At 36.3% G+C, this 14,722-nt stretch overlaps 1 protein-coding gene across 2 annotated transcripts in view; it reads right to left on the bottom strand.

Annotated features, from left to right (window-relative positions):
• PARG (poly(ADP-ribose) glycohydrolase) overlaps positions 1–14,722 on the bottom strand; it is a 122,806-nt gene that overhangs the window by 27,140 nt on the left and 80,944 nt on the right. For both annotated transcript variants that reach the window (XM_008696177.2, XM_040623905.1), the window contains exons 13-14: positions 14,433–14,580; positions 2,233–2,311 (exon numbers count right to left, since the gene is read on the bottom strand). In XM_008696177.2, the coding sequence (XP_008694399.2) occupies positions 2,233–2,311; positions 14,433–14,580 (227 nt within the window). The remainder of the gene's footprint in view (positions 1–2,232; positions 2,312–14,432; positions 14,581–14,722) is intronic.

Raw genomic sequence — 14,722 nt, 5'->3', positions numbered from 1 at the left:
ATATAGTGTAAATAGATACATCATTTACAGTGAGTCTCAGAAGTTAAAGGATTTGGGGGCAAACAAAAGGAACTTCGTTCTTGGTTTTCCTCTAATACTAAAGACATGGCATTTGTATCTTGACAAAAGCCAAAAAAAAAAAACCAAAAAAAAAACGCTCATTCTTCCTTTGCTTTGAAAGACCTGCTCTTTGGGTCTTGGGTTTATAATATCACCATCTATCATCCAAAACATAATCCCAAGAAGTGTTACAAAAAACATGTCATGATTCAGTACAACATTCTACCTACTGTGCTCAATTGCTGATGGTGCGAAACTATTTTTGAAAAAGACAAAGACAGTAAAGCAGACAGTAACACATTGCCTATGGAAATAGGAAGGACCGGGTGAGATGAATTGGAAAGGTGAAATTCCAAATATTCCAATATTTCCTTTACAGACTTGCATAAATTGACATGCCAAGCAACTTTTCACACTGAAGAAAGGCAACAGAAACCTTCATGTTAGTTTGTAAATAATTGTCAGGAATTAAATATCCACATAGGTAATTGTTGCAACCAATTATTTTAATCAAAACAAAAGGAAAGAGACCAGGGGCTGGACTTGAGATATTACAAAGAATAAGTTTGCATGGATAGATGGGCAATAGCTGATTCTAACACAATGGCTCTTTTTCATTAACACGTGCGCACACAGACACACACACAAGTGCTTTCAGGCATAACTTCTTTTTGTTTTTTTCTTTCTCCAAATTTTAATTTAAATTTGTTAGTTAATATACAGTGTAATATTAGCTTCAGGTGTAGAATTGTAATTCATTTCTTACATACGACACCCTAAATGCTCATCACAACAAGTGCACTCCTTAATCCCCATCACCTGCTTAACCTACCCCTCTCCTTCCCCTCCAGTAACCCTCAGTTTGTACTCCATAGTTAAGAGTCTGTTTTCTGGGACGCCTGGGTGGCTCAGTTGGTTAAGTTTCTGCCTTCGGCTCAAGTCATGATCTCAGAGTCCTGGGATTGAGCCCCACGTCGGGCTCCCCGCTCAGCGGGGAGTCTGCTTTTCCCTCTGGCTGTCTCTCCCCCTCCCTGTGCTCTCTCTCTGACAGATAAATAAAATCTTAAAAAAAAAAAAAAAAAAAAGAGTCTGTTTTCTGGTTTGCCTCTCTCTTCCCTGCCCATGTTCATTTGTTTCTTAAATTCCACGTGAGTGAAATCATATGGTATTTGTCTTTCTCTGACTGACTTATTTCACTTAGTATCATATTCTCCAGCTCCATCCACGTCATTGCAAATGTCAAGATTCCATTTGTTTTTATGGCTGAGTAATATTCCATTATATATATGTGTGTGTGTGTGTGTATATATATATATATAAAATTATATACATAATATATATACAAGATATGTGTGTTTATGTATATGTATATGTGTGTGTGTGTGTGTGTGTGTGTGTGTGTGTGTGTATGCATGCCACATCTTCTTTATCCTATGATCCAGCAACTACACTACTAGGTATTTACCTGAAGGATACAGAAATAGTGATTTGAAGGGATATGTGTACCCTGATGTTTATAGCAGCATTACCAACAATAACCAAATTATGGAAAGAGCCCAAATGTCCATCGACTGATAAATGGATAAAGAAGATGTGGTAGATATATACAATGGAATATTACTCAGGCACCATTTCTATAAAAGTTTACCCCTGGTAAACCAATTTCATGAGGAAGCAAATATGTCAAAGTATAAAGGTATTTTTCAGTAAGAAATAGGACACTTCAGCAAAGTTTACTGTAGGTCCTGCTGTTAACCGTCCTGTGGCATTAGGCAAACTGTCCCAACATGTTTCCCCACCTACTTAATCTCACAGAAAAATTAAGGATAAATAAGCTGGTTAAAGGTTTTAAGCTCTAATAAGAACCTATATTAAATAAGTTAGGCTTTGGAAGTTAACCTCCACTAACTACTTACATTTGGTAGCTGACAGGTAAAGAACAAGAGTTCCACCCTTATTTTTGGTTTAGACTTTTGGCTTTTATTTCTCTGTTCTTCCCTTTTGTATATGGAGATGGTAATACTAGTTTAACTACTAATGAACCTGTAATACTGAACTTGAAACAGCAGCTACATCTCTGAAGTAAGAGTAGATGAGAGACAGAATGTATTAGGTCAAGCCCACATTCCTTACCTTTAGGTCATGCAATACTCAAGTCAGAAATGAACTCACCTTTCACTCCCATCTTCATGGCTTCGGGCCCAACGATACGTTTCAGCATAGCCTGTGTATTCACTGTACTGTTCCGTACCTGAAACAAATAATCTGCCATTATTTTTCAGAAACATTTTTCTTAAAAGCTGCATATTCTAAAGGGTCTTTAGAGCAGGAGGAGAGGCAGAAGCAGACTCCTCGCTGAGCAGGGAGCCTGACATGGCCAACCCCAGCTCCTTCCCCAGATCATGACCTGAGCCAAAGGCAGATGCTTAACCTAGTGGCATCCCCTAAAGGGGCTTTGTTAATAAACTTAATCCTCATTTCTGGAAATACCTGTTGGCAAATGTCAACTGAAAAAAAAACCTCACTGGTCTTAATGACCTATTATTTTCTATAAGGAAAATAATGACACCTATAAAAGCCACTGCAATGTTTATCATACAGAGATAAATGTTTCAATCAACAGAGAAAATAAAAATATGCTCTGCCATATTAATGTCTTTCATGAGTGTGTACAGACTGTTTTATAAAGGTCCAATGTCTTCAATATCAGTAATCTGATGGTAATATTTAGTTTGTATTGTTGAGAAAGCAATTTTACATAAAGACACTCCCTGCTAAGAAAAGTATCATTAAAATTAAATCTAGGACTTGCCTATCAACATGCAAGTTACTTCAAAGGGCTTTGTAAAACCAGAATATTGTGACATGAGAAGAAGGGAAGGGGAAAAAAGCATAATTAAAATTCATCTGATGAGAACATGCAGCAAATGTGCCACATAAAAAAAAAAAAAGCAGAAATCTTTAAGTTTTTATGTATTTAAGTAATCTCTACACCCAGGGTGGGGCTTGAACTCACAACCCTGAGATCAAGAGTCACATGCTCCTCAGACTGAGCCCGCCAGGCAATCCCAGAGATTTCTACTTCATCAAACCTGGACATACCAGGAGGGATGGTGCCAAAAGTGCCCTACTGCTTAACTAAATAAAATCATTCCAATTCCTATGGTCAACTCAATAATTACTTAACTTTTCAAGTAAAATGAAAATCTGAAAACCCTGAGCAAGATAATACTTTTCACATATAAAAAAGAAATTAGAAAAAAAGAATAAACAGGACAACACTGACAACTAAGATAGTGACTTTTCTTTTCTTTCTTTTTTTTTTTAAGTGCAATTGCCCTAATTTTGCCAGTAAACAAAATGCAAGCAGACTGGACTTTTTCAGACAGCTGGAACACTATTTATTAAAATGACTACTCATACAGTAAAGGTCCAATACTGAAAATATTTGTGACAAAGACTTAATATTCAGGGGAAAAAATGATACTAGAATATACAGTAGTTCAGAAAAAATACATATTTATAAAAATAGAAAACAGGGGCGCCTGAGCTGGGCTCAGTCAGTAGAGAATGTGACACTTGATCTCAGGGTCGTGAGTTCACACCCCACCTTGGGTGTAAAGATTACTTTAACAAACTTTTAAAAAAAACATATTTAATAAAAATAAAAAGAACACAAAATCAAATCATGACATGCTAATTATGAACTTTCAGTTCTTCATCCAAAAATTTTTTTTTAAAGATTTTATTTATTTATTTGACAGAGAGACAGCCAGCGAGAGAGGGAACACAGGCAGGGGGAGTGGGAGAGGAAGAAGCAGGCTCCTACTGGAGGAGCATGACGTGGGCACCCAGGTGCCCCCAAAAGCAAATTAGCTTAATTTTGGGGGTCAGGTTAACTTCTTACCTGTTACTTAAACAACTTAAAGCTTTTATACATGAAGATTACTAAATGTAATGAGCAAGACGGCAAATGACCTCTACATTTAACTATTAATTAATTTATAGACAGACAACAGAGAAACATGTCAAATACCACCATGAAGATATAATCAGCAACATTCAGACCACAGGAAACTCTACAGGACCAACAGTCTGGGCTGCTTACAAAAAAATTATCAGGAAAAAAAGAGAGAGGAACCTATCAATTAAAAGAAACAAACATGAAAACACGAAAAAGAAAGAGTAGTTATATTAATATTGGATAAAACAGACTTGAAGTCAAGGAGTATAATGAAAGATAAAGAGGAATACTTCCTCATGAGAAAAGGGTCAATTCATTAGAAAGACATAACAATTATGCTTTTATTTTGATTTCACATTTGAAAACTTACTTAATGAAATCCATCACATTAATAGATTAAGGAACTCCACATAATCATATCAAAAGTTCCAGAAAAGATAAAATTCAACACCTACCATGATTAATACTCTCAGCAAAACTGAGAATTAAAAAAGGAACTTCCTCAATCCCATTAAGGACCACTACATAAAAACTTACAACTAACTTCATACACAGTGATGAAAATATTCTACCTGTAGTGAAGTCCTAGCCACCATAATAAGGCCAAAAAAAAAAAAAAAAAGAACAAAAGGAAAGAAAGGTCATAAAGAGTATAAAAAAAGTAAGACTATCTCTATCTGCAGATGTCAAGACTGTTTATGTAGCAAATCCTAAGGAATCACTAGGAAAAGAAAGAAAAAAAGAAAAATTATAAAAAAGAAAGAAAAGCTCATAAATGAATGTCATATCAAAGGTATGTCTATATAATAGCAGCAAACAATGGGAAAATAAAACTTTCAAAAATCCATTAACCACAGGATCAAAAACAATAAAATACTTTGGAGTAAATAAAACAAAAGATGTAGCAGACACCACCAAGAAAAAGAACACTTAAATAAATGGCAAGATAGACCAGGCTCAGGGGTTGGAAGACTCAATATGGTACTTCTCAATATTGTAATCACAAATATTCCTCAATTCTGTTGATATTCCTAGCAGACTTTTTTTTTAAATAGTAATCGAGAAGGTGATTCTGAAATTTATATGGAAATGCAAAGAACCTAAAATAACCAAAACATTTTTTAGAAAAGAAGAACAAAACTGGAGGATTTAACTCTCTGAGTTCAATATTTACTTGGTTGTGACCTAAGGAAAGACCTAGAACTAAACAGAATTCATAGATAAATCCACACTTGTATGGTCAACTGATTTATGACAATGGTGCTAAAACAATCCATTGGGGAAGGAATGGATAGTCCTTCCAACATGTTACTGGAACAATAAGATATTCATATGGAAAAAAACCCATAAACTTAAATTGCTACCTCATACTATGAACAAAAATTACTCTGAGATAAAATAAAAGCATTAACAGAAAACCTAAAACTATAAGACTTTTGAAAGAAAACATAGGAGAATGGCTTTATGACATTGGGCGTACGTAATGATTTCTTAGGATAAAGAAAGCAGTAACTTTAATACAATTTTTAAAAGACTAGATTAGATCAATAGTAAAACACTTTTAGGAAAATGCTTAGGCAAGACTGGGGGAAAATATTTAGAAAACAAATATCTGGCTTGTGTTCAAAATATTGACGAACTCCTAGAAGTCAATAATAAAAATATACAAACAACCCAACTTAGAAAAAAAAGCAAAAAGACTTAAACATAAACATCACAAAGGAAGATAAACAATTAGCTACTGACTACATGAAATACTGCTAAATATCACTAGTCATAAGAGGAATGCAAATTAAACCACAGTGAGATACCACTATATACCCCAAAGAACGGCTAAAATCAAAAAGAATGACAACACTAAATGCTGACAAGGATGTCAGCTGAACTCTCTTTAAAGAAAGAGAGAGCGTGAGTGAGGGGAGGGATAAGGGAAGAGGGAGACAAGCAGACCCCCTGCTGGGTGGGGAGTCTGACCTGGGGCTCAATCCCAGGACCCTGAGATCATGACCTGAGCCAAAATCAAGAGTCAGACGCTTAGTATGGTGACTAACATAATATAATAAAAAAATTTATTATTAAAAAAAAAAAAGAAAAAATGAGTCAGATGCTTAACCAACTGAGCCACCCAAGCACCCCAAAAATCTTGATTTCTATAAATTACTCTAAATCCAAGACTTCTTGGAGAGATGGATGAATCTAGAGCTGGGGCAGGGAATATACAAGATGAGCTTAGAACATCTTTTAATGTCAAAAAAAGGGGAAGTGCATTAAAGAATGATGGGCATGTGTTAAAGGAACACAACAGCTAACACTGACAAAACCTGGAACACTCTAGCATCAAAATAGATGACCGTAATGGATCATAACACATTGAATAAAATAAGAATCTACGTGTCTATATAAATATTAATAAATATACATAAACAGAGAGAATGGAAAATCCTTCCTTACAGTAGAGTGCCAACTGCTAAATGCAGAAGGAATGATGGAGTTAAGAAAATGGGTGCTACTGGGTGTTATACACAACTAATGAATCATCGAGCCTTACATCGGAAACCGGGGATGTACTGTATGGTGACTAACATAATATAATAAAAAATCATTAAAAAACAAACAAACAAACAAACAAAAAGAAAATGGGTGCTAAAATTAGTGGGTGAATGTTTGATGAGGACAGGATATTTACAGTTTCGAAGTATGTGAAATACATAACTACAGATTAAGTACAAAGGGAAAAGACTAACTTGAAAGTGGAAAAACTTGGCAAATCCCACCTTAACCAAATCATGACACTTTATCACAAACACTGGGACAAAGTGGTATTACTATTCTCCTCAAAAGATACATTAGAGCAGGACACATCACTTCAGTGGGATTTCTATCAAAATGAATAAACTGGGGTGCCTGGATGGCTCAGTTGGTTAAGCACCTGCCTTTGGCTTGGGTCACAGTCCCAGAGTTCCAGGACTGAGCCGCGCATCAGGCTCCCTGTTCAGCAGGGAGTCTGCTTCTCCCTCTGCTCCTCACCCTGCTCGTGCTCTCTCTCTCTCTCTCACTCTCTGTATCTCTCAAAAAAATAAAAAAATAAACTGAAACTAGTTACAGAAAAAATTGGGCAAACCCAAAATAGACAATTTATCAAGCAATGGGTTTATATACTTTAAAAATATCAAGGTAAACAAATACAAGGAAAGACCGAGAAACTGTCCTAGTTTAAAGAATACATGACAACTGTATTCAAGGTGTGATCCTGGACTGGAGTAGACTGGGGGAAAAAAGCTACAAAGAATATAATTAGGATAACTGACGAAATGAAAATATTGACTAGGGATTAAATAATAGTACTTTATTACTGTTAAATTTCCTGATTTTGATAACTTTGTTGTGATATAAGAGACTATTAAGAAATATACACCAAACAGACACATAGACCAATGGAACAGAATAGAGAACCCAGAAATGGACCCTCGGCTCTTTGGACAACTAATCTTTGACAAAGCAGGAAAAAACATCCAGTGGAAAAAAGACAGTCTCTTCAATAAATGGTGCTGGGAAAATTGGACAGCTATATGCAAAAGAATGAAACTTGACCACTCTCTCACACCATACACAAAGATAAACTTCAAATGGATGAAAGACCTCGATGTGAGACAGGAATCCATCAAAATCCTAGAGAAGCACATAGGCTGCAACCTCTTTGACATCAGCCACAGCGACTTTTTTCATGACACATCTCCAAAGGCAAGAGAAACAAAAGAAAAAATGAACTTGTGGAACTTGAAGATAAAAAGCTTCTGCACAGCTTTTTTTTTCTGCACAGCTTTCTGCACAGTCAAAAAACTAAGAGGCAGCCCACAGAATGGGAGAATATATTTGCAAATGACACTACAGATAAAAGATACAAAGAACTTCTCAAACTCAATACGCAAGAAACAAATAAAAACAAACAAATCAAAAAATGGGCAGAAGATATGAACAGACACTTTTCCAATGAAGACATACAAATGGCTAACAGACACATGAACAAATGTTCAACATCATTAGCCATCAGGGAAATTCAAATCAAAACCACACTAAGATACCACCTTACGCCAGTTAAAATGGCAAAACTTGACAAGGCAAGAAACAACAATTGCTGGAGAGGATGTGGAGAAAGGGGATCCCTCCTACATTGTTGGTGGGAATGCAAGTTGGTACAGCCACTCTGGAAAACGGTGTGGAGGTCCCTTAAAAAGTTAAAAATCGAGCTACCCTATGACCCAGCCATTACACTACTGGGTATCTACCCCAAAGATACAGACGTAGTGAAGAGAAGGGCCATATGCACCCCAATGTTCATAGCAGCATTGTCCACAATAGCTAAATCGTGGAAGGAGCCGAGATGCCCTTCAACAGATGACTGGATTAAGAAGATGTGGTCCATATATACAATGGAATATTACTCAGCCATCAAAAAGAATGATTTCTCAACATTTGCTGCAACATGGACGGCACTGGAGGAGATAATGCTAAGCGAAATAAGTCAAGCAGAGAAAGACAATTATCATATGGTTTCACTCATTTATGGAACATAAGAAGTAGGAAGATCAGTAGGAGAAGAAAGGAAAGAAGAAAGGAGGGGGTAAACAGAAGGAGGAATGAACCATGACAGACTATGGATTCTGGGAAAACAAACTGAGGGCTTTAGAGAGGAGGGGGGTGGGGGAACGGGATAGGCTGGTGATGGGTATTAAGGAGGGTACATATTGCATGGTGCACTGAGTGTTATACGCAAGTAATGAATCATAGAACTTTACATCAAAAACTAGGGATATACTGTATGGTGACTAACATAATGTAATAAAAAAATATTATTAAAAAAAAGTTTGTGACAGATTGAGTTTTTAGAGTTAGTAATAAGAAATGTTCTATTTTTCTCTTACTAGTAATGGAAGTTTATGACGAACTGAGGAAAAAGTATTTGGAGATTTAAAAAATTCTATGTACCAACGGGTTGTGCTCTTGGAAATAAGGTTTGTACAAAAACAAAGCCATCTACTCTGCTTTTATTAGTAGCACTCATACAGTGATGATTATTCAGGAGATAGAACACTTTTGACTTTCATTGCCATGATTAAGAAAAATGAAGAAAAGCTAAACTCCAACTGAATCTGGATCTTTCCCAGCAAGCTGGTATCATTTAGTTGGCAATGGGTTGTTTTATGGTGATGGGCTTCTAGTGTTGTTGCTCTGTAAAAAGCATAAATACCATAAGCAGTGGTGTCTGTGCACGTTTCTACTTTCTATCAGATCTGCTGACATTCACAAAAGATATAAGGATCTGTGATGTCTGGGACGATCTGATTCACTAGAGGGCAGATTTTATGTTAAATGTACTAACATTCTGCTCAGTAAGTTTCATGTTTAGGCAACCGCTTTAAGTACTCTCCACACTGAAACAATAAAACAAACTCCTAGAACCATGGTAACACCCTTTGGTATTAAAGCTATTTGCTGGATGATGTAGAAGAACACAAGAAAGGGTAAAAAAGGTGGGGGGGGTAAGACTGGAGTTTCTCTCTATCTATATTTACTGAAAGGTTTTAACTCATGGCTGCCTCCAGGGAGGCTCACAGCAAATAGAGGGATAACACTATCTGGATAAATGTATTTGCCTGTTTCATGACCTGTTTCATATTCATTTCGAAGTCTGATACCAACCAGATGCCCCACAATGATGATAAATTTAATTTATTTCTAATTTCTCAAACTCTTCTACAGATTCAGGCAGCATAGTCACAGCCATTAGCTCACCGAGCCTGGATGAATCATTGAAGGAATGGAATTGATTAAGCAGATAGATTGCAGTGCATAGTTAAGAGTCTCCTAAGAAGGGAGATGGCAGAAATCCAACATCAAATAGATGATGAAATGGCCATTTCCATTAAGGGAACATCACATCACAGATATTAATTAGAAGGCACTATAATAGAGTTAAGTGAATGTGGGGAAAAATGCTGAGTTAAAAGTCACCCTGGATGTCCCTAGCCTGAAGTAATTATAGATGTGAAGGTGAGTCATGGATTTGCAATTTTCCATTCATTTTACAACAGCTGTAGGTAAGGTAGAGAACAGATGTAACTCCAGAGTGATGATCTTTTTTTAGACTGGGGATAAACTATCTTAAAAAAAAGAAAAAAATTCTAATGTTTTCTTACTATTCTGAGGAAAATTACATCTTTTATTAACAGCGACACTAATGGTAGATGATAAGAGACCTACTACATTCCTAGTAAAGAAGAAATAAAGCAAATGAAACAAATTAGCTTTGAGTTTAAATGCCCAGCATCCTATCAACTTTTTTATTTTAAGGATGTAAACTCATCTTTAAAACTGATGAAATATTCTGTTCTGAGTCTTTAGTTCAAATCTAGCTTAGCTGCTAAAAATTAAAAATCTTTTTAAAGTATTATTTGATAATACTCAAATGCTGGAGATAGTCACATTCCAGACCTTCAGAGCTCTCCAAAACATTATAAGACTCATATTCGAAGTATCTATTGGCCCAACAATGGATTTATGACAGTTTAATTTTTTATTCTGCAATCCCTTGCACTTTCTTTTCCCCTAATACCTTCCAACTGCATTCTTCCTATATGCACACGTAACAAACAATAATTGCAGACAGATGACCAATAAGTGAGTTAAGACAACTGTCAAAATAGAAGCATTTTATCTTTACATTTCGGTACAATATGGATCACAACCTCAGAACTCTGGATTACTGTGGTTATTAACTTCAAATAGCTGAGGGTCTATCCAAGAGGAAATTTCTTTATTGAGGTTCCATTCTTTTTTTTTTTTTTTAAGATTTTATTTATTTATTCAACAGAGATAGAGACAGCCACCGAGAGAGGGAACACAAGCAGGGGGAGTGGGAGGGGAAGAAGCAGGCTCATAGTGGAAGAGCCTGATGTGGGGCTCGATCCCATAACGCCGGGATCACGCCCTGAGCCGAAGGCAGACGCTTAACTGCTGTGCCACCCAGGCGCCCCTGAGGTTCCATTCTTAATTTCCTACATAAGGGATATCATTAGAAAATATCACAAGGATATTATAAGAAATAACAGGATATCCAAATAATGTGGAATAACTTGTTGAAAGCCTTTTTTTTTTTCCAACAAGCACTTACCAAAGATAAGGATACATGAGCAAAAATGATTAAGTAAAAACCTCTAAAATTTTTCTCCTCTATAAAAGCAATGAGAAACTGACAAAAATTATGAGAATCAACTTTTTCTGAACTGCGGGAATTAACCAAAGGCTTGTAGCAGTCTGAGGAGGGTTTATAAAGAAAAATTGGCTGAATCTGGGTAAAAACAATGAGCTTTGTGACATTTTAACTCTCCCTACTCTTATTCCACTCTCCGGAGCTCTAGAGTAGCCTTAAAAACCAACAGTTTGTAATCACGGTAAAAACCATGAAACATGTCAGAAGAGTGATGAAGCTCCTTCAAAGCCCCATTCTCAGAGAACTGTCATCATTTGACCTGTCTATTGGCTCCCTGGAAGACCTCACTTGTAAGGCTGTCTTTATTTGACCTGACTTGGCACGTAACCAGTGCAAAAAGCCTACTCCTCAGGGGTGTTTGCTGAAAACAATTACATGCAATTGCTTAACAGTATGGCTACCTGAGGTAGTAGACACCAATTGGGGCAATTAATAGGCTAATCAAAAAGTTTCAAAGGAAAAGTTGAAGAATGAGATATGTATAAGGGGCTTTAAAAAATTCTTAGTATCCCCAGGAATCTAGAAGTCTACATGTATGAACATGGCTGTGTACATGCTCTCGAATGACCTGAGAATGTCCTAAGGTCAGTACTCTGACCTTGAGGCTCTGCGCAAGCAAGAAATGAAGTGCCAAGGGCAAGCAGAAAGCAAATGTCAATGGCCTGGTAGAGTGTTGATGGTGAGCCCCAATGTGTACACAGAGCCCTTCAGAAAAGACTGACTTATTGGTCCCAAGCATTTACGGCAATCTTAGTCCAATCATTAGTTAACCACTAACCTAACTAAGCAGAGACTTTAACGGCCATACACGAAGAAGAATAAAGACTTTACAGAATTAGTTTAGGAAAGTCACTAAATAACAATAGCAAACAGCAACAAAAACTCTGGGGGAAGGGGAAAATCTGATTCTGAGAGTTGCTACATTATTAAAATGTCCAATTTTCAACAAAAAATTGAGATATGCAAAAAAGAGAAAGTAAGGTACCTACTCAGGAAAAAAAGCAGTCAACTAAAACTGTACCCGAGGAGCTCATATGTTAGACTTACTAAACAAAGACATTATATTAGCTATTTTAAATATATTCAAAGAACTAAAAGAAATTATATCTAAAGAACTAAACTAAAGTATGAAAATAATGCCTCACAAATAGAGAAACTCAAAAAAGAGACAGAAATTATTTCTAAAATAAGAAGAACCAGGGGCGCCTAGGTGGCTCAATCAGTTAAGCATCTGCTTTCGGCTCAGGTCGTGATTTCAGGGTCCTGGGATGGAGTCCCACGTTGTGGGCTCTCTGCTAGTGGGGAGTCTGCTCCTCCCTCTGCCCCTCCCCCTGCTTGCGCTCGCTCTCTCTCTCGAATAAAATCTTAAATAAAAAAAAAGGAAAAAGAAGAACCAAACAGAAATTCTGGAGTTGAAAAGTACAGTAAGTGAAATAAAAATTTCACTGGAGGGATTCAAAAGTAGATTAGAGCAAGCAGAAAAAAAGAAATCGGTAAACTTGAAGATAGGTCAACTGAGATTATCCTGTCTGAGAAGAGAAAGAACAGAGAATGAAGAAAAATGAACAGAGCTTCAGAGACCAACAGAACATCATCAAATATACCAACACATGCATAATAGGATTCCCAGAAGGAAAAGAGAAAAAGGGACAGAATGAATATTTAAAGAAATAGTGGTCAAAATTTTCCCAAATTTATCTAAACATTCAAGCAGCTCAATGAACTCCAAATAGGATAAAATCAGAGAGATCCTAAACACAGCATAATCACACTGTTCAAAGACAAGAGGCAATCTTAAAAGTAAAACATAAAGCAAAATTTAGATACTCTCCTGAAGGTTGCCTACAAATATATATGAAGCAAAAAAGTGGCTTCAAGCTTAAATCTCAAAGTCTTAGTTCTGGCATGTACCCCTTTGGAGGTAAATTAGTTGAGTATAAATTTGATATAACTCACAGGGGATGGTATTCTTCTCACTGTAATCTTTCAGAGTAACAATCAACCAAATTCTCCAACCCAGGTGAGTGTTTAGTCTCCTACACTAATCTCAAAGCAGCCAATGGATTCAAAATGGAAATAAGAAATCCTCTTTTGCAGAAAGAAAAAAGTAGCAGCAGCAGATGACTGATTATGGTTTTTATGTGGGAATGTTCTTCTAGGTACTTGAATCAAAGGTTTAACTAACTATGGTGGCTGATTAAGATTTTCTTAAGAACTATGAGTTAGGGGGTGCCTGGGTGGCTCAGCCTTTAAGCATCTGCCTTCGGCTCAGGTCATGATCCCAGCATCCTGGGATTGAGCCCCGCATTGGGCTCCCTGCTCAGAGGGAAGCCTGCTTCTCCCTCTCACATTCCCCTTGCTTGTGTTCCCTCTCTTGCTATCTCTCTTTGTCAAATAAATAAATAAATAAAATCTTTAAAACAAAAAAAAAAAAACAAAAAAAGAACTATGAGTTAATCATTAGTTTTTCTGTAGCTCATTCATAAGAAAATGCAGTGACATAGTAGTATCTCAAGATAAAAAAACTTCAATAAAAAATTTAAATCTCAATAGACCTAAGGTATAAATTTGACTATAATTCCCTCTCTCCTCCCATATTAACTTAAATCAAGAAAAGCCACTCAGATCATCACACTTTTTCTCTTAGGATTAGAAATTGGGTTAATACAAGGTTACTGATTTATTTCTCTTTATAAAAGCTTTCTGTTCTACTGATTCTGACTACTGTAACTGTGCTTTTTTTTAAATTTACATAGGTCTTCATACTGAAGTATAACAAAGCACTATGGAAACACAATGAAGAATAATAATAGGATACATGCTCAAAGACATATCACTATCCTCTTTTTAAGGGCATTGTATCATAAAATTTCAAACTGGAGGGTAAATGAATAGTTTTTACCCTTGTTCCTCAGATAAAGATGCCAAGAAAGAAAAGGTGGGAATAAAATGTCTTACTCAAGATTAGTAAAATAAAACTATAACAATTTCAAAAAACCAAGAATAAATTAATCAATAAAAATATTGGGACAAATGCCCATGACAGAGTACAGTGATATCTGGGCGGCCTCTAGCCTTCATGATAGATATTAACAGATAGGGAAAACTACTCTATCGTATAGACCTCCCAAAACTAACCTGTAATGATAAGACATTCATTGTGATCCAGCACCTCAGTGAAGAGCCGTGAAACAATTAACTCGGGGTTGATTAAAAAGCGGATTTCTTCTTGCACAAGTCCTGCACCGGTTACACCACCTCCAACAAAACGGTTTGCAAAATCCACCTATATGGGAAAATGTGGCATGTTAAATGGTGATCTAAAATACCTACATATATGATAAAGAAGTATTCTCCCTCTTCCTTTCATTTCCCATATAAATCAATCCCCAAATTAGTAATCTTCCCAGGGAGAATAGGTTGTGGTT

This window comes from Ursus maritimus, unplaced genomic scaffold (assembly GCF_017311325.1).
Source record: "Ursus maritimus isolate PB19 unplaced genomic scaffold, ASM1731132v1 scaffold_7, whole genome shotgun sequence".
Taxonomy (NCBI): Eukaryota; Metazoa; Chordata; class Mammalia; order Carnivora; family Ursidae; genus Ursus; species Ursus maritimus.
Note: the sequence above shows the minus strand (reverse complement) of the source record. Positions and strands in the feature narration are given on the sequence as shown.